At 35.1% G+C, this 19634-nt stretch overlaps 1 protein-coding gene across 2 annotated transcripts in view; it reads right to left on the reverse strand.

Annotated features, from left to right (window-relative positions):
• Positions 1 to 19634, reverse strand: part of apc (APC regulator of WNT signaling pathway) — a 66835-nt gene that overhangs the window by 23625 nt on the left and 23576 nt on the right. For both annotated transcript variants that reach the window (XM_071911022.2, XM_078286361.1), the window contains 5 exons: positions 17068 to 17211; positions 8145 to 8235; positions 6984 to 7185; positions 6006 to 6114; positions 5020 to 5133 (listed from right to left, as the gene is read on the reverse strand). In XM_071911022.2, the coding sequence (XP_071767123.2) occupies positions 5020 to 5133; positions 6006 to 6114; positions 6984 to 7185; positions 8145 to 8235; positions 17068 to 17202 (651 nt within the window). In that variant the 5' untranslated portion in view covers positions 17203 to 17211. The remainder of the gene's footprint in view (positions 1 to 5019; positions 5134 to 6005; positions 6115 to 6983; positions 7186 to 8144; positions 8236 to 17067; positions 17212 to 19634) is intronic.

The raw sequence follows: 19634 nt of genomic DNA on the forward strand, positions 1-19634 counted from the left end.
CACTCTTAATACAAATGTGTTGTTAGCTGACACAATTTTTGTGTTATTATCAAGCAGACACATATTGTGTTGTTTTCTACAAATGATGTGTTGTTTGATCTAAACGATTGGACACACACAACATGTGTTAAACCATTGACCAATCACATCACTACTTCAACATCTCTCTACTCCCGCCCTAATGGAAAATTCCATTTGGAAAACCAAAGGTAAATGTCTTTGTATTTTAATTCACGTTAGCTAAAATAAAAAGGTAAATTACACTGGATTTGTATTTGGGGATGAGAAGCTCGATGTGTCTAGGTTAGACATGTCACTCTGCCATGACTGTCATGCTAGCGCGGTCTGAACGGGGACCAGTAAGTGTAACGTTAGCTTGCACCTTCGGTTCGTAGCTAGCTAGGTAGCTAGCTAATGTAACGTGGTGCAGAAAGGGATAGCTTACTACGTATGAATGTGACTAATAAGCACAAGCACAAATAATTAAGGTAATGTTAATATCAGTTTTTCATCATCCTGCTATAGCTTAGCATGTAAAGTAGCATGTGACCATGCGATGCTAAATGGCGCCTAAAGTTATATGATTGCGTTAGCGAAGAAAAAAAAAGGAAGAGCAACTGATTTAAAAGCAAAAAAACCTCCTCAAATACCGTCACACACACGATAGACGGTGAATTAACAGTGTTATGAGTCGGTGTTTAATTCGGCGTGTATCTGATCCCCCAACCAGCACTTATTTCAGTGAAAAATCTAATTTTTGAGACGGTTCGCCTCAGTCCCACAGTCTTCTCCCACTAAAATAGCGCAGCTAACGTTAACCAACAGAGGCTGGTAGCGAGTTGAGGCGACAAAATCCAAAATGTAAAGTTTGTACGGAAATAGAGTTTATCTTTATGGATTATATTGATGCCGAATTGACAAGAAGACTGTCTACATATGACGCCTTTTATCTTGTGTTTCTACAGTTATGTGTTTTTATGGACACGTAAGGAATTGTTAATGTCATATTTCTTAAAGGGAGTTTGGCGTATTATTTCCCCGGAGATCGCAGGGAGCTTCAATTTAATTCAAACTGCTAATATGTATATTTTTTAACGTTTTGTCACGACTACAGAAACACTAGGTAACTGCTAAAGTATGATAAGGTTGTCTGACGTTGACTGCTGTTAGTTAATGGTTTGATTAATGGTTTAATATTGTGTGTTTGTATTGATTACTGACGGTGGCTGATCAGGCTAATTATCAGCTAATTGTACTCAGTTTGGCTGTTTCTTGACTTAATCCAAGAGGTTAGGTGGTGTAGAAATGCAGGAAATTTGTTTTAAATTAGAATTCAGACCCCCCCGCCAATTATGTATTTTACCAAGTTTGCTCCCCCATTTTAAAACATAACCAGGCGCCCATGAGCAGCTCCAGTCTCTTTGCCTGTCTGTGGCATAGCCTTCAGTGTTGATAGGCTATTACTCGTGACGTGTAACCAATCAGATAGTGCTGTGGGCGGGACATTGAGCGAGACTACAGAGTGGTGACTACAGGCAGAGAGAGGCTGCATCAGAGCCAAAGTAGCACATTTTAAAATTAATTTAACCCTAACCCCCCTTTTTTTTTTTGCTGTTTGTTAAGTAACTGTAATTGACAGACCATCTATTTCTATTGTTTATTTATGTTTTGAGTAAGGGGCAGGCAAAATAAGATTTTCTTCTCCCTGCTCCTTTTCGGTCATGGAATGTGTAAATTGAGTTGTGTTTTAATTGTGAATTGCCTTTTTTTTTTTCTTTTTTTTTTTCTTTTCTGGAGCTGTGCATTACCATGAGCGGAACAAATAAATAAATAAATATGCAAGTAAATATCAATTGCCCTCAAACTATGCTTGTGATAGAAATTATGTTATTTGACCCCCCCCCCCCCACACACACACACACATTTTACTGATGTGCGATGTACCAGATGTTTCTACAATGGTTTCAGAAATGAGGGCCATTGTATTGTTGATAATGTTGACTAACGCCTCATTCCCACTCTGTCTACCTTTAACCCATGCCAAGGAACACTTCTACGATCCAGCCTCACACAACGGCTTCACTGAAATGAAACTACGAAACCTTAGAAGGGATACGGAGGAAAGCCAGAGAAGATATCGGCAGAAGAGCAAGTCAGGAGGCACTGTAACTCTGATCATGACAGACCCAGACACAGAGGAGGATGTGAGTGAGTGGGTGACCCTGGCAAAGAGGATGAAGCCCTCACCTACAAAACCTCTCAACAATCAAGCACGCTATGGACCGGACCTACGCTCACCGAAGAACATGGATTACAACACAATCTCCAACAGTGGCTGAGATATTTCATCAGTATCCACAGTTCATTGACATGCCACACCTGGTAAGCAAATTCTTGATGCTATAATCTTGATTAATTCATCTTAATTAATACAGTTATCAATTTTCACTCCTTTGAAGCAATCCCAAAACATTGTTTAATCACAAGAGGCCGTACCTCAGTGAATGTAAAATGTGTGCCTGTTAAATTCAAATGAACAAATTGGATTGAAATTGACTCAACACAAATGTTTATCTCTTTCTACATCTTAGTTTGATTCAGACTTCGGTAAACTGTTCGAGGGGAAGGCTGACCTTTTCCTTCGCAAATGGGAGACAAACATCATCCCCAGGTTAATGAAGGTTGCTTCGTTGGAGATGTCTGAGGATCTGGCAAATCCTTCATCCACCGGGAACGACAGTGATGGTATGTTGGGTCGCATTCAGTAAGATGTGGTGAACATGTACTTATAACTTTTATGCAATGAATAATTACCTAAGCCAGTTTAATTGGTCAGGATGACTTGGCCTTAGGTAGGGGTCAGATATCTAATTTGCAATCTAATATTTCCATGTAGACATGCTTTGCTTCAAAGCACTTCAGGTGCTCACGCACCTTCTTCCACCAACTGCATCTGGACGAGGGGCAGGATGGAGTCGCTGCAGTGTGAAATCAGCCATTTCCTACCTCATGGACTTTGTACCAGTATGTTGTTTGTGTCTTAATGGCTTTTTGGTTGCATCACTGTTGAATTCACATCCTTGTCTAGTACACTTTAGTGAACCTCCTGATTTTGTGTTATGGTCTTCTCCCCATGCTGGTTTCCTAATGTAGTATTTCAAACGTTTTGTGTTACAGCCTGGAACGAGCATCTCAAAGAAGAGAATCCTGATTCATCAGTGAGGGCCCATCAACCTTGCATCCTATGCCTTGGACACCCAAGTGGAGCCGCCCAGCAGTATCTGATCGTCGTAAGAAGTGACAAGATTGCTGTTCCGCTTGGAGTTGAAGGGCTGACCTGCGCAATTGACAAGCTATTCAAGATGTATTGGGTTTGCAACCTTGTGTACCCTATCCAACTGCAGTCTGTCTTCTCTTTCCTGGAGCATATTTATGAGATGCCTGTTTCCGGTAAGAAAAGATACAAAGTTGTTGAGCTCATCTCCAAGCTCCAGGCTATGTCATAAGTAAACCATGTATGTGTGCCCAAAGTGCAAGCGTGTAATTGGAGGAGAAGTCAGGAAGCTTATCCGGCATCTCAGAGCCTTTCATGCCTTATCAGATTCCCAAGACTTTCAAATTGTTTGTTGCCAGAACTGCCAAAGAACATATCACAATCTAAACTCCTATACAAAACATCTTAAGAAAGACCATTCAAAAATGACATCAAATGAACAAATTGGCTATGGTCCTGGACATTTGGAGCTTTGTAATATGTCAAATGACATTGATAATGAACCAATTCTAGTAGAAGCCACAGCAGATGTCGGACCTGAAGATGTTACAGCGGATTCACCAACTCTCAAATATCAGTTCCAAATGCCTTTCCTGTCATTGTAGGATCTTTAGAACACAGTGAGCTGCTCCTTGAAAAGTTGCATACAAAGAATGAAGATTTTGGCATTTTAAGTACTATCCATGTTGCACACACAGTGTGTTTGGTCAGACCTATAGAACAGGGAGTGTAGTCCCTCTTAAGTATGATACAAGAGGTGAACGTCTGTTTGGTGAAATAGTTCACATCCTTCCAGAATGTGAGAAGGAAGAGGTATTGATGTTTGTCAGAATTTTATCAGTTGAATGTTTTGACAATCATTACTACGCTTATGTGGTGGACAAAAAAGATGTATTTGAAATGGTTAGCATAAATGATCTTGCAGATGTCAGACCATTAAGCCTGTTGTCATGTTTCCAGGGTGACAGAGTTTACTTAAATCCCAGGTACAAAATTGTGTAAGTCATTCTGAACTGCACCTTTCAGAATCTGGTGCATATTTTGCTTACAGAATGTGATAAATAGTTGTTTCTTATGTTAATACATATGCATATATGAGAACAAATTTCATACAGAATGTTTGTTGATTACCCGTTTGAAGAAATGTTACATGGGAACATGTATTTTAATGACCATGCATATGAGGAATTTTAGAATGATTTTTTTTTTTAAAAGTTGATGACCATATGCATGCAACATTTTATTGATGAAATCTTTTATGCTCATGACCACAATTGTACAATAAATGTTAACCTTTTTTCTACAGTTGGGTGTCTGCTTATTTAAATTCAAATCCTTAGGAATAGAATTAACACATTTTTTAACACAATAATGTGTCTATATAAGGACCACACATCTTGTGTTATATTTGACACAATCACTGTTTGAAAATCCAACACAAATCTTGTGTTAAAACTCAACACAGTAGTTGTGTTAAAAGTAACACAAAATGTGTGGTCCTTATATATAGACACATTAGTGTGTTGGGAATTGACACAACTTGTGTTGATATTAACACATCTGTTTTAAGAGTAGCGTTTTTTGGCAACATTTGTTTTGACTTTCCCCTCTAAACTGCTAATTTTTGGCAAAATTTTTGTAGGTTCTGTTGACATTATTTTCCTTTAAATTTTTGACAAAATGTAGTTTCTTGTCATTTTTTGGCTACTCTTTCTTTATTTTGTTGTCATTTATCCTCATCACACCTGCGCCCTCCTCTCCATCTCCTGGCAGGAGCCCAGCTGCTCCTCCATCGCTCCTCGGATCTGACGAGCCTCGAACTCCAGCTGCCGCCGACTCATGTCCGTCTGCAGGGAGAACTGCAGGACAAGAAGAGGAGGAGAGGAAGAGGGGGGAGGAAGAAAAGAAAGAAAAAAAATGTAATGTTAAACAGAAATTTTAGGTGAAAATTTAGTCGACAATTTTTATATTTTTGCAACATGAACAATTTAGATTTTAATTTTTTAAATTCAAGCCCTTAACCCTTTTGTGTTAATAACTAGAATAATAAATTTTATTTATATAGCGCTTTTCTAAGTACTCAGATATTTTTAATGTTTGAAATTTTTTTTTTTATAGTACTCATTTCACAATATTTAAGGGGGGAAAGGACGAGAAAGAAATTTTTTTTTTATGTGAAACACCACAATTTCACCTATAAATTATGAAAAATTGAGTCGACAATGAATTTTTTAGACATTGAAGATTTTAAATTTTAGCCTTTAAACCTTTCATATTACTACCATTTTACAAAATTTCTAATTTCCATGTAATATTTTGATTAAAGCATTAAAAATTTGACAATTAAACTGTTAAAAACAAACTTACATTTTTTTTTAAATCACGTAAAAAAAATGGAGTTAAAATTAATAATAGTAATGAAATATAAATCTAATGTTTTCATCAAAAATTAACTCATGAAATATGAATTTTATGTTTTTGTCGAATACAATAATGATTAAGTACAAATTTTCATCTAACTTACTAAAAGTAATAATGAAATAGTAATCTTACGTTCACGTACAAAATTAATAACAATAATAATGCAATATTAATCTTATGTTTTCATCACAAAAGATAACAGTAAAAATTTAATTATAACAATCTTTGTAAAAACTCAATATTAACAATGAAATTGAATTATTCTCATCAAAATGAATAATAATATTGATATTAAAATATGAATGTTTACATTTTCGGTGAGCGGAAGACTGTCGATCCTCTTGGTGAGATTCTGCAGCTGAGCATAATACCAGTCCTTCTCCTTCTCCTCCTTCTCAAGCTCAGCCAATAGGAGGGACCTGAGGGGGCGGGGCCGGCCAATCACAGAGCAGAGAGAGGGGGAGGGGGGAACGATGACAAAACAAAGAGTTAGTGGAAGAAATGACAGAAAAAAAACTACTGACCATAAAGCTACAAAAATGACAGACACAAGCAAGTAAAAACGTATAAAAAGAAAGCACAAAACAGGAAAAAAGAAAGGAGAAAACCTTACAAAACCAAGCAAAAAATACAAAAACAGACAAAAAAAACACTAGAAATGCAAAAAAATACTAAAACAATTACAATAAACTAAAAATACTAAGACTACAAAAAATGACAAAAACTACAAAAATCAAGAAAACATGACAAACTACAAAATGACCAAAAAACCTATAAAACAAATGGAAAAAAAGATATATTTTAAAGAATACTAATAAACCTACAAAAACGCTACAATAAATGCCAAGACTAAAAAATGACACTACAAAAAAATAAACTAAATAAAAGAAAAAGAGAAAGAAATACAAACAAATCCTACAAAATAAAAAAGAAACGCACTATCAGGGATTTGGTGGGATGTGAGTTATTATTGTGTTCTCCGAAAAATCAAAAAACATGTTGTTTCTATATGTCTGTCACTTCTACCTTGCTCTCAATAAAAAGATTAAAAAAATAAAGTAAAAAAGAAACCAAAAAATATGAAAAAATGACAAACAATAGCAAAATGCCAACACTAAAAAAACAACCAAAAACCCTAATAAAAATTAAAAACAACCTACAAAATAAACAAAAAATACAAAAAAGCCAGCACTACAAAAAACTGACCAAAAAAAATATACAAAAAAAACCAAAATATATTTTTTAACTATAAAAAAAATCCCGACCATACAACTACACCCCCGCTCACCTCTCCTTTTCCAGCTCGTCCAGGTAGCCGTGGGCAACCGTCCCCCCCCTCCTTAGACCCCCTCCCCCCGCCGCTGCTGCGGAGGAAGAGGAGGAGGAGGAGGAGGAAGAAGAGGAGGAGGAGGAAGAGGAGGGGGGGTGAGGGGGAGGAGGAGGAGGGGGCTTTGATCTGGGCTTGAAACCCGACGGGTCCAGACTCATTTCTGTAGAGAGAGAGAGAGAGAGAGAGAAAATGAGAAAGAGAAGTGACAAAATAAGTCAAGGATCATCAGCATAGAGGGAGAAAACAGAAAAAGAAAAAAAATGACACAAAGTGACCAAAAGGAAGTAGAGGAGAGAGCTACAACAAGAGCGGAAAAATCGAAAAACAACAGCTAAAAAAGACATACAAAAAAAACATCACAAACCGACAAAAATCAACCAAAAAGTAAAAAAAAAAAACCACATCAAAGTGTCTATAAAACATCAAAATAATGTAGTAAAGAAAATAGAAAAAAAGGGAAAAAAAACAACAAAAAAAACGACAAAGCAAAAAACTACAGATAAATCCAGATAGAAAGGTACGAGAGACTATATATTAAAATAGAGAGCGCAACAAAAAGAGCGACAAAAATGAAAACAGCAAAAAACGAAAAAAAAAAAAACATGACCAAATACAACAAAAACACTACAAGAAATCACAAAGAAACAAAAGACAAAATGAAAAAAAATTTAATGGAAAACAATAAACGATACAAAACTATAAAAGAAACTGACAAGACAAAAACCTACAAAAAATTACCAAAAATGACAAAACACAATAAAAAATGACAAAAAACTATAAAAGAAACCACCAAAAAACGTCAAAAAATGACCAAGGGAAAATGAAAGAGACTATAGAAGTAAATACAGACAGAACGACAGACATTAGATTTAAAGAGACTATAGAAGTAAATTAGAGCAACAATAGAACAGCAAAAAAAAGACACAAAAATGTAAATAAAAAACAAAAAATGGCCAAAAAATACCAAAAATTATTAAATGACAAAAAATTTACAAATGACAAAAAATGTGAAAAAGGTGATGAAAAAATACATAAAGAAACGATAAAAATGACCAAAAAAAATGAGAGGGGCAAGAGACAGACAGAGAGAGAGAGACAGAGAGAGAGAGAGAGTTTGACCTTTAAGTCTCTCGATTAGCTCCAGCTGTGACCCTCCTCCTCCGTCGCTTGACTCTTCTTCTATGGTGCCCTGCAGCTGCTTCAGCACTTCCTATTAGAGCAGAGAAACAGGAAGTGAGGGGGGAGAGAACAGAAGTGGAGAGGGAGGAAACAGGAAGTGGAGAAAGGCTGAGAAGGCAACATTTCAACACTAGAGGGCAAAACTGTATTTATATTATTTATTATTCATGTGATTTTATTTTTATGATTTTTTATTTATGTACATATTTATTTACTTCTTTTATTTTAGTTTATACTTAACTTGTTTATACTTAATGTTAAAAATTATTTATTTATTCATTTTATTTGTATCTATTTTCATCATTTTATTTATTTATTTTACTCCGGCAACTGCAGTTGTTTTGAAGAAAGCTGCATTGTACTTTTCCAGGGATCTCTGGGACTGTTTTCCAGCCTGATATTCAGACTGAACGGCCATTTCTTTTCCACTTCATTATTCAGTCTGACATTTCCTCCTCGTTAGCCGTTTTCTGTGTGTGTGTGTGTGTGTGTGGGGGGGGGGTTATTTTCCCCGAACCGATCACTAGTGACCGACGTATCGGCCGCTCTGACGTTATTTTCAGTCACACTGATATTTACTAACTTTACCAAGAATGTCGGTCGTTTTTGACAAAAATATCGTCTTTGTAAAGACATTATGTTGGTTAAGGAATGATTTCAACAAATATTATTCTGCCGAAACGCCAATGAAAAACCCGTTGCACGAACGGTTCAAACTTTAGTCCCGCCCACAAAGGCACTGATTGGTCCGATCGTTTTTCCGATCGAGAAATCGCCGTTGAATAGAGCGACACCAGACTCTCTGAATCACTCGGCAAATCTGAAGAGTTTTTCATTTTTGGGTGAACTATTCCTTTAAAAGGCTTAGCTGATGAAGACTGTGATGCACTGTTGGTTTCACTACTGTTGACAAAATGCACTTACTGCAAGTCGCTTTGGACAACAGTGTCTGCTAAATGACAGAATGTAATGTAATGTAAAGTTATGTAATGTAAAGTAATGTAAAGTAAGGTAAGGTAAGGTAATGTAAGGTAAGGTAATGTAATGTAAAGTAATGTAATGTAAAGTAATGTAATGTAAAGTTATGTAATGTAAAGTAATGTAAAGTAAGGTAAGGTAAGGTAATGTAAGGTAAGGTAATGTAATGTAATGTAAAGTAATGTAATGTAAAGTAATGTAATGTAATGTAAAGTAATGTAATGTAAAGTTATGTAATGTAAAGTAATGTAAAGTAAGGTAAGGTAATGTAAGGTAATGTAATGTAATGTAATGTAAAGTAATGTAATGTAAAGTAATGTAAAGTAAGGTAAGGTAAGGTAATGTAAGGTAAGGTAATGTAATGTAAAGTAATGTAATGTAAAGTTATGTAATGTAAAGTAATGTAAAGTAAGGTAAGGTAAGGTAATGTAAGGTAAGGTAATGTAATGTAATGTAATGTAATGTAAAGTAATGTAATGTAAAGTAATGTAATGTAATGTAAAGTAAGGTAATGTAATGTAAGGTAAGGTAATGTAAGGTAAGGTAATGTAAAGTAAGGTAATGTAATGTAAAGTAAGGTAATGTAAGGTAATGTAAGGTAAGGTAATGTAAGGTAATGTAAGGTAAGGTAATGTAAAGTAAGGTAATGTAATGTAAAGTAATGTAAAGTAATGTAATGTAAAGTAATGTAAGGTAATGTAAGGTAATGTAATGTAAGGTAATGTAAAGTAATGTAATGTAAAGTAATGTAAGGTAATGTAAAGTAATGTGATGTAATGTGAGGTAATGTAATGTAAAGTAAGGTAATGTAAAGTAATGTGATGTAATGTGAGGTAATGTAATGTAAAGTAATGTAATGTAAGGTAATGTAAAGTAATGTAAGGTAATGTAATGTAAAGTAATGTAATGTAAGGTAATGTAAAGTAAAGTAAGGTAATGTAAAGTAAGGTAATGTAATGTAATGTAAAGTAATGTAAAGTAAGGTAATGTAAAGTAATGTAAGGTAATGTAATGTAAAGTAAGGTAATGTAAAGAATGTAAGGTAATGTAATGTAAAGTAATGTAAAGTAAGGTAATGTAAAGTAATGTAAGGTAATGTAATGTAAAGTAATGTAAAGTAAAGTAAGGTAATGTAAAGTAATGTAAGGTAATGTAATGTAAAGTAATGTAAAGTAAGGTAATGTAAAGTAAGGTAATGTAATGTAAGGTAATGTAATGTAAGGTAATGTAATGTAAAGTAATGTAAAGTAAGGTAATGTAAAGTAAAGTAATGTAAAGTAATGTAATGTAAAGTAATGTAAAGTAAGGTAATGTAAAGTAATGTAATGTAAAGTAATGTAAAGTAAGGTAATGTAAAGTAATGTATGGTAAAGTAAGGTAATGTAAAGTAATGTAAGGTAAGGTAATGTAAAGTAATGTAAGGTAAGGTAATGTAAAGTAATGTAAGGTAAAGTAAGGTAATGTAAAGTAATGTAAAGTAAGGTAATGTAAAGTAATGTAAGGTAAAGTAAGGTAATGTAAAGTAATGTAATGTAAAGTAATGTAAAGTAAGGTAATGTAAGGTAATGTAAAGTAAGGTAATGTAAAGTAATGTAATGTAATGTAAAGTAATGTAAGGTAAGGTAATGTAAAGTAATGTAAAGTAAGGTAATGTAAAGTAATGTAAAGTAAGGTAATGTAAAGTAATGTAATGTACGGACGGACAGACGCTGGTGAAAACACCTCCTTGGCAGAGAATGAATGATTAATTACATGATGCATATTCTATGTAATTCTGAAATTGTCATTTGAATTTGTTACAAAAATTACAAAAAATTAAATATTTAAATATTTAAAAATAGAAAAAAAAACTTTCCTCAAGTCTCTCTCTTTTCTATCTTTCTCTCTCTTTTCCCTCTATATTAACACATTATAAAACTAATAAACCAAAACAGAGAAAAAGTAAAAAATGAATACTAAAAAAAGTTAATAGTAAAAAATTTAACAGTAAAATACTAAAACGTAAAAAATGTATAGTAAACATAAATTAATAGCGAAAAACTTAAACAGTAAAAAATAATAGTAAAAATAAATTAATAGCGAAAACTTAAACAGTAAAAAAAAGTGAAAATAAATTAATAAAAAATTAAAACAATAAAAAATGTATAGCAAAAAAGTTAAATGGTAAAATATTAACAGTAAAATAAACAATTACAGTAAAACATCAGTAGTAAAAAGCCAATAGTCAAAATAATACAAACTAATATTAGTAGTAAAAATTAAACTAAAAAAACACTAAAAATTGAATAACAGCAATACAATTACTGTAAAAAATAAAATCATAAAAACCAAATACAAAATAAAATAGAACAATCAAAATAGAATAAAAACTTAATCATTAGTACTAAAAATGAAATAGTACAAAAATGTATAGTAAAAAATTCTCTCAGTCTCTATTTTCTCTCTATTCTTTACTAAACCTTTCAAAAACAGACAGTGCAACACTATTCTATCGTTCTTTCTCTCTCTCTCTCTCTACTCACCAGGATGAAGCGACAGCGTTGCTGCAGCGCCATGACACACACAGACACACACAGACACAGACACAGACACAGACACAGACACACACAGACACAGACACACAGACACACAGAAAACAGGGCGATTCCCCTCCTTTTCCTTTTTTTTTGTAACAGGCAGGAAAAAAAACAGGAAGTGACAGAGAGAGAGAGACAGGAAGTGTGGGGGGGGGGGTCCAGAAAAAGAACAGGGAAAGAGTGAGAAGAAGAAATGAGAAGATAGAGGGGAGAAAAGAAAAGAACGGGAGAATAGAGGTAAAATAGACAGAATGGAGGGAAAAATTAAGAAAAAACGACAGGAAACGCATGACAGTCAAACAGCAAAAGAAAAAGCACAGAAAAAACAAGGAAAAAAGCAAAAAAACTCAAAACAAATTACCAAAAGAATGAAAGAACAGAGGAAAAAATGATAAAAAGAATCAAACAGAAAAAAACGAGACCAAAAAAAAGCGAAAAAGGAAAAATGAAAGGATAAAAAGCAAGGAGAGAGGGAAAATACGACAAAAAGAACTAAAGACAAGAAAAGAAACTGACAGGAATAAATGACAGGAAGACCAAAAAAAAATGAATGACAAATGGATGAAAAAAAGAAAAACAAAAGACAGTGAAAGAACAGGAAAGACGGGATGAAAAAAAAAGAACAAAAACAAGAGCAAGAGAAAAAGCAACAGACCAGACGAGAGGAAAAAACTACAAGATCCAGAAAAAGATGGAGAAGAAGAAATGAGAAGATATAGGGAGAAAGAGGGGGAAAAGGAGAAAATGGAGGAAAAAAGACAAGGCACGATGGGAAGAACAGAAAAAAATGACCAAAGCAGGAAAAAAAGGAACAAAAACGAGAGCGAAAGAAAGTAAAAAAAGATAAAACTGACAAAATGGAGGGAAAAACGAAGAAGGAAAGAAAGAGGGAAAAATGGTGGGAAAAATGAAAGGACAGGAAGAGCAAAAGACGAGAAAGGCAAGAGAGGAAAAAAGGAAGAAAAACTACAAAAAAACGGTGAAAGAGAGAAGAAAAAGCAACAGAACAGCAAGAAAAACAGGGACAAAAGAGAGAAACGACAAGAAGATACAAAAACAAGAACGGGAAGAATGAAAGAGTGAGAGGGAAGAAACAACGAGAGGGGATACATATGGGGCGGGGCTACAGATGGGGGCGGGACTACAGATGGGGGCGGGACTACAGATGGGGGCGGGGCTACAGATGGGGGCGGGACTACAGATGGGGGCGGGACTACAGGTCCCTGAGAAGAAAAGTGGCTTTCAGTGGTGTACTGAGTTACCCGCATACTTCCAGTTTCACCAAAACCGATTGCTCTTGTCAGTAAAACCTTATAAAATACAATTTTCCCTCAAAATATATTTGATATATGATAGGTACTTTATGTAAAAGGGTTATAGTAGTACAGCCAGCATAACGGTTTGTATTATAAACCTTCCCATTTAAAGCAATGACAATCTTTAGGAACGATGTTTGAAAGTGTACGTAAATAAGTGATTAAAAACGTTTCATTTTATTATTTATTAGGGGAAGGGGGTATGGGTATTTGTATGTCTCTATGTTTGTTTGTATGTATCTATGTAAGTTTGTGTAGGCGATGTATTTGTGTTGTTATGGCTTGTCTTTGTCATTTCGAAAAGGTAATAAATATATTTCACCATAAAAACGTTTCATTTTAATTGCTGGTGTTATTGACTTTTCTTACATGCAACAGGGTGTTTGTGAATATATGTACGGTAGGAAACTAAACTGAATAACTACCAAGTAAACAAAGCACTACTTCCCTCGTTTCCAACACAGACAATGGATTTAGATTACTTAGATTACTTAGATTACTTAGATTACTTGGATTACTTGGATTACTTGGATTACTTAGATTACAGACGATCTGTAGTCCCGCCCTGTTTCCACCGCTAAACCAATGAAATGATCTGTAGCCTATAGATTCCAGGTTTGATCTGTGGCCCCGCCCCTTTCTGCAGCTGGGTATACTTGCTAAATTTTAAAGTGGTTGTACGCACATAATATTTGCACTCTTGTGCTTTCTAATGTCACCATACTGAAATATTAAAAAGTATATTCTTTTTAATGACTTCCCCGGGCATCTGGCAGTGGCAAGATATAAGAAAATATATTGCAAACAGGTCGCCTCTTTATTGTAATTCTATACTTTCAAATAATGTCCAAGTAAGTGGACATTATTCTTTGCATCAGAATTATCACTGTTGCTCTTGCTTGACGTTATGAGACACTGTACATTTATACTGTGGATATAAAAATGTGGCTGAAGAAGAAGCGAAGCCCAACACAGCATCTGTGTGACTGTTAGGCTGAGCTTCACTTTGTGGAGTTTGTGATGTGCCGTCCTGTTAATTGCTGCAAGTAAATAATTCACTCACGACTAAATCGATAGCGTTCATAAAGATAATTATTTGTGTGCGCTAAAAGAACTTGTTAATCTGTAAAAACACGTTCCCTTCCAAATGTTCTCCTTATAATGACGCTCCAGAAGCTCTTTAAGAAACGCTGCGTTCATTTCTGCTCTTGGCTGTGTGACTTCTGGCTTATATACAGTATGTTCAGACTGTATATATACAGTCTGAACATACTGTATATACAGGATGTTCAGACTGTATATACAGTATGAATATACTGTATATACAGTCTGAACATACTGTATATACAGTATGAACATACTGTATATACAGTATGTTCAGACTGTATATACAGTCTGAACATACTGTATATACAGTCTGAATATACAGTATGTTCATACTGTATATACAGTATGAATATACAGTATGTTCAGACTGTATATACAGGATGTTCAGACTGTCCAGCTAAATTAAGCTTAAACCTGAGTTTTTGCAGGTTTGGGCTTAAGACTCTGTTGCCCTGGTAACAAGTCTGGCTAAATTGTTAACTCGCTTTGTGAAACGGAAGATCCTGGGTTTATGCCAAATTGTCAACAAACTAATTTGGTTAACTCAGTTAGCCGGGTACGTAAAACGGAGCCCAGATCATCAGGCCACACCTCAACAACAAAACAAAATTACATCACATAAATAAATACACTTAAAATAAAAAATGAAAAAGTAGTAGTCACTTGTTATTTTTTTGTCATTACGTTCTAATATTTTAGTAATATTTTGTCATTTTTTGGAAATATTTTGCAGTTTGTTTTATATTTTGTAGTTCTTTGAAATATTTTGTAGTTCTTTAAAATATTTTGTAGTTTTTGTAATATGTTGTAGTTTTTGTAATATTTTGTAGTCCTTTGTCGTTTATGTATGTGTGTGTGTGTGTGTGTGTGTTTGAAAACAAGGAGCTCATTATGTGAGGGAGAAGTCAGCGGAGCGCGTGATTGGTGGAACCAATCGATTGCCTATTTTTAGTACACTGACCTGCGGGCGAGAGACAGAGAGAGAGAGAGAGAGAGAGAGAGAGAGAGACAGACAGTTTCCCCCAACCTCATTTCTCCATTAACTTAAATGGTAAAAAAACCTAAACATCTTTACATTTAAACCCTTTTTCCTTGTCCCCTCTTGCTTGCAGTACTTTCTGCAGTACTTTCTGCAGTACTGTGTGTAATGCAGTACTTTCTGCAGTACTGTGTGTAATGCAGTACCTTCATGTTGGAGGCCTGGCTCTCCACACTCAAAAACAGAATGACAGAGCAAAAAAATGAGAAATAGAGGGAAAACGACAAAAAACTAAAAATGGCAACAACAAAAAAAGACAAAAAAATCGACAACAAAAAACTAAAAAAACTCAACAAAAAAGAAAGACAAAATTATAGCGTGAGCTAAAAAAAGATGGAGCAAAAAACAAAACAAAAATATCAGCAAAAAAAAGACAAAATATAGCAAAAAAAAAGAACAAAAATGTCACAAAAAATGACAGAATGAAAGAAGGAACGACAGCAAAAAGAAAAGGATAGAGAAAAATGACAAAAAAGAAACAAAAACACTTTCAAACCTATCTTTGCAAAAAAGTGAAGATGACTCACTTGGAAACATTTTCCTGTCCCCATTTTTCTCCATTCACTTCCACAGTAAAATCAAAGATCCTTAAACAATCTTTCAATTTAACCAGTAAAAATCTCTAAATGTGAAGAGGACTCACTTGGATAAACATTTCCATCCCCATTTCTCTACAGACACACTGCAGAGCGCGTCGTACTTCGAAAGCCACGCCCACCGTGGGGGAAAACAATATCTAACAAACCGGCAAAAGCGGCGATCGGGAGGAAATCTTAACAGATACGGACAGCCTGACAAGGTTTTTCTGTTTTTGAGTAGACAAGTCTGTCAAAGAATTATTTCAGCACACTGCCAACAGAGAGGAGAAGGTACACTGGAAAAATGAACTTAATTGGCCTCCATCACCGTCCTTTTTCATCACTCCAATAAAGCTGATAAATGATCCCACACAGTGACCTGAAGTGAAATACCACTACTTAATTTAATCACCAGGTAAGATAATAAGTTGACTTTGAATAATTTCACTTCATATTTAAAAATTGGAAATACAGCTATGCTTTTCAGACTATAAGTTTGAGCGACGCTGACGTGACGTTGGTTATTAAAGTGGATTGTTGCTAAGTTAACTATCTTACGTTAGCTAACAAGTCAGTGAGATTTCTCATCACTTTTGCACCTGGACTGACAGTCAATACAGAGCAAACTATCCTGAGACCCATGAACACAACTCATCTGTTTTATAGAGAGGAACTGGCTCAGTCACACAAAGTGAATGGAGAGCGGTGCAGCGGTTTCCCCCACGATGGGCGTGGCCTATTTATGCACTGTCTCTATTAAGTCCCATAGTAAAAACCCAAAGATCCTTAGATTGAACTCTGACTGACAGTATCCTATAGAAACATGAAGAGGGCTCACTCGGACAAATTTCCCCACCTTGATTTTTCTCCACATACCTTCCATTAACTTCCACAATGAAAATCAAAGATCTTTTGCGTTAACTTTAAACGACAAACTACAGATAAATATGAGTCACTCGGACAGAATTTCTTCAACCTCGTTTCTCCATTGACCTCAATTATAGAATCAAAGATCCTGCAACAAATTCTGATTTCCTCTTAGTATTGCAACGGAAAAAAGATGGTTCACTCATATTTTCCTGTCGCCATTTTTCTCCATTAATTCCAATAATAAAAACAAAGAGCCTTACATTTAAACAATTTCCTCTCACTTAAAACTATTTTTCCTTCTACCCTCTCCTTGGCAGTACTCTGTGCAGTAGTACTACTGCATGTAGTACTACTGCACAGAGTGAGCCCAGATCAGCAGAGTACTTCATGCAGTAGTACCTTCATGTTGGAGGCCTGGCTCTCCAGCTGGCTCAGGTGGGTGGAGTTATCCTGCAGCTCCTGCCGCAGCGTGGAGTTTTCCATCTTCAGCACCTCCACCTGCCTCAGCAGCTGGTCGTACGAGGCGGCGGACATCTTGGAAGACTGGGGGGAGGAGTCAGGGGAAAGGGGTAGGGGTCGAAAGAGAAAAAACACAGTTATGATAGGAGATTTTCACTATTTTTTGGTGTTTTGTTGTGTGAATGAGGCGAAGCAAGGAAAGGAGGGAGTATGGTAGGCAAGGAAAGAAAGAAAGAAAGAAAAAGAAAGAAAAATAAGCAAAGAAGGGTTAAGGAGAGAAGGGGAGGAAGGAAGGAAGAAAAGAAGTGAAGGAAACTAGGAAGCAAGGAAAGGACAGGAGGAAAGAAAGGAAGGAAGGAGGAAAGAAGGGGAAAAAAGGAAAGGAAAGAAAGAAAGAAAGATCAGGTAACGTGAAGACACAAAGGAGGGGAGGAAGGAAGAAAGGAAAGGAGGGTAAGAAAAAAGGAAGGAAGGAAAGTAAAAAAGTGGAAAAGGAAAGGAAATGAAGAAATAGAAAAATAAAGAGAAATAAGGAAGGAAGAAAAAAATGTAGAGAAGGAAGAAAGGAAGGAAGAAATTATAGCTGCAAGCAGCAATACGGCGACCGGGGTCAGTGTGACCGTTTAGTTTTTTCATTCAGAATCCTTTGTAAGTCTATAAGATCTAAAACGACGGCAAAACAGGTTAGTCAGGAGGAGGAAAGAAATAAGAAGAGAATTATTTAATGTGCATTAAACCTTTAAAAAAGATACGTTTTGGAATTTATACAAAAAAAATCTGAATTTGAGAAAAAATGGAAAAAAATCCCATGCATACTCATTTTGAAATTATTTCTATGTAATTGTTTTGAATGTGGTTCCTCTCTACATGATTTTTCAAGTATGCTGAATATTCCATTCATTTCTATTATGAAATGACCACAGAATTTAATTTTTTTTTCCAAAATTACAAATTTTAAGAAAAATAGATGAAATTTACTATATGTCATCTACAACATGTCTTCTGTCAGACAAAATGTTTTTGTGAAGATTTGGAAAATATGACCTTATTTGTTAAGAAAAATGTTTAAAGTATGGTTTAAAACATTTCAATGCACTACGGGCTCAATTTTTGATCTATCAAAAATCTGTGTGGATCGTTTGTCGGTGACAGTATGAAGATGCCGTGTACAAAGTTTGGTGTCAATTGAGCAAAGAAAGTGGGAGGAGATAGGTTTAATTCGTTTTACACTTTTGGAAAAAATCTGAGTGATGGACTTCATAATTTGCGCTAGGTTGAAGTTTATGAAAGTTTCTTCTGACTTGGGCCTACATTTTGGTGAAAGTTGCAAAGCTGCAGCACGTACGGCTGCAGCTTTGCTTAATGAATTTTCAAAATTTTGAACTTTAGATGCTTGCTATAGTGCCAACATGGGGAGAATTGGCACCAAATTTGAGTATACGTTGTTTTGGACTGCTGTACAAAATTTCTGAAGAAAATTTGTGTTTTTGCTTCAGTTTGAAAAGGCAGACAGTTGAATTCATTTGAACAAGTTTAAATATTTAAAATTTGAATATATGGATCTTAAGCAATTTAGTTGACAGCCAAAAGTCCTATAGTTATCAATACATGGAAGGATAGGTAATAATGTTGTAAAATGTATTAGTGGTATGAACTGTAGTAAAAGTATAGTTGTAATATCAGTAGCAGAAGTAACAGAATTTAGCAGTCGTAGTATTTGGACTATCAGTAGAAGTAGCAATATTTGTAGTAGCTGCAGTAGTAGTAGTACTACAGTAATAGTAGTTTCAGTGTTTGAAGTAGTTGAAATAGTAGCTTTAAATAGTAGCAGCTGTAGTAGTGCGTGTGTGTGTGTGGTGTACGTCTCTACACATGTGTGTGTGTTTAGTTGCAGTATTACTAGTAGTTGTAGCAGTAATATTAACAGTATGCAGAACATGCCTCAATACAAGACTTAAAGCTCCCATATTCTCACTGTCCAGAGTTTTATTTTGTGTGTTGAGGTCCATTCAAAGCTGTGTGTGTGGTGTCATGAACCAAAAACACTCTCAATCCATTTCTCCACGTTCATTTTCCAGCATCTCTCTGAGCCTTACCAAGAACAGGCCGTTTCTGTCTCCGTGTCTTTAAGGCTCATTAGTGTGCTTGCCGTAGGCAGAGCACACTCTTATTGTTACTGTCGGCCATTTTGTTTATTATTCTTTTTGTGTGATTGCTGACTCAGCAATCACAGGTATAATATTCTCGTTCTTTATTATTATTATTCCGTACGTTTTTTGCCGAGTTTCAACTCCTTCATACTTTCACCTAGAGACTCCGTTCAAACTTTAAAATGTTCAGCTTCTTCAGGAATGGTGTGCTTGTATTTTTCTCAGTGATCTGACTTTTACTTTTTAAGATATTCTACTTTTTTCTACTTTTTTTTTATAATGGGAGTCTATGGGCGGAATGTTCAAACCATGCCCTCTTTGAACTTTAACTACTCTTTCATACTTTAAGCTAGAAAC

Source organism: Centroberyx gerrardi, chromosome 2 (genome assembly GCF_048128805.1).
Source record: "Centroberyx gerrardi isolate f3 chromosome 2, fCenGer3.hap1.cur.20231027, whole genome shotgun sequence".
In the NCBI taxonomy this organism is placed as follows: domain Eukaryota; kingdom Metazoa; phylum Chordata; class Actinopteri; order Beryciformes; family Berycidae; genus Centroberyx; species Centroberyx gerrardi.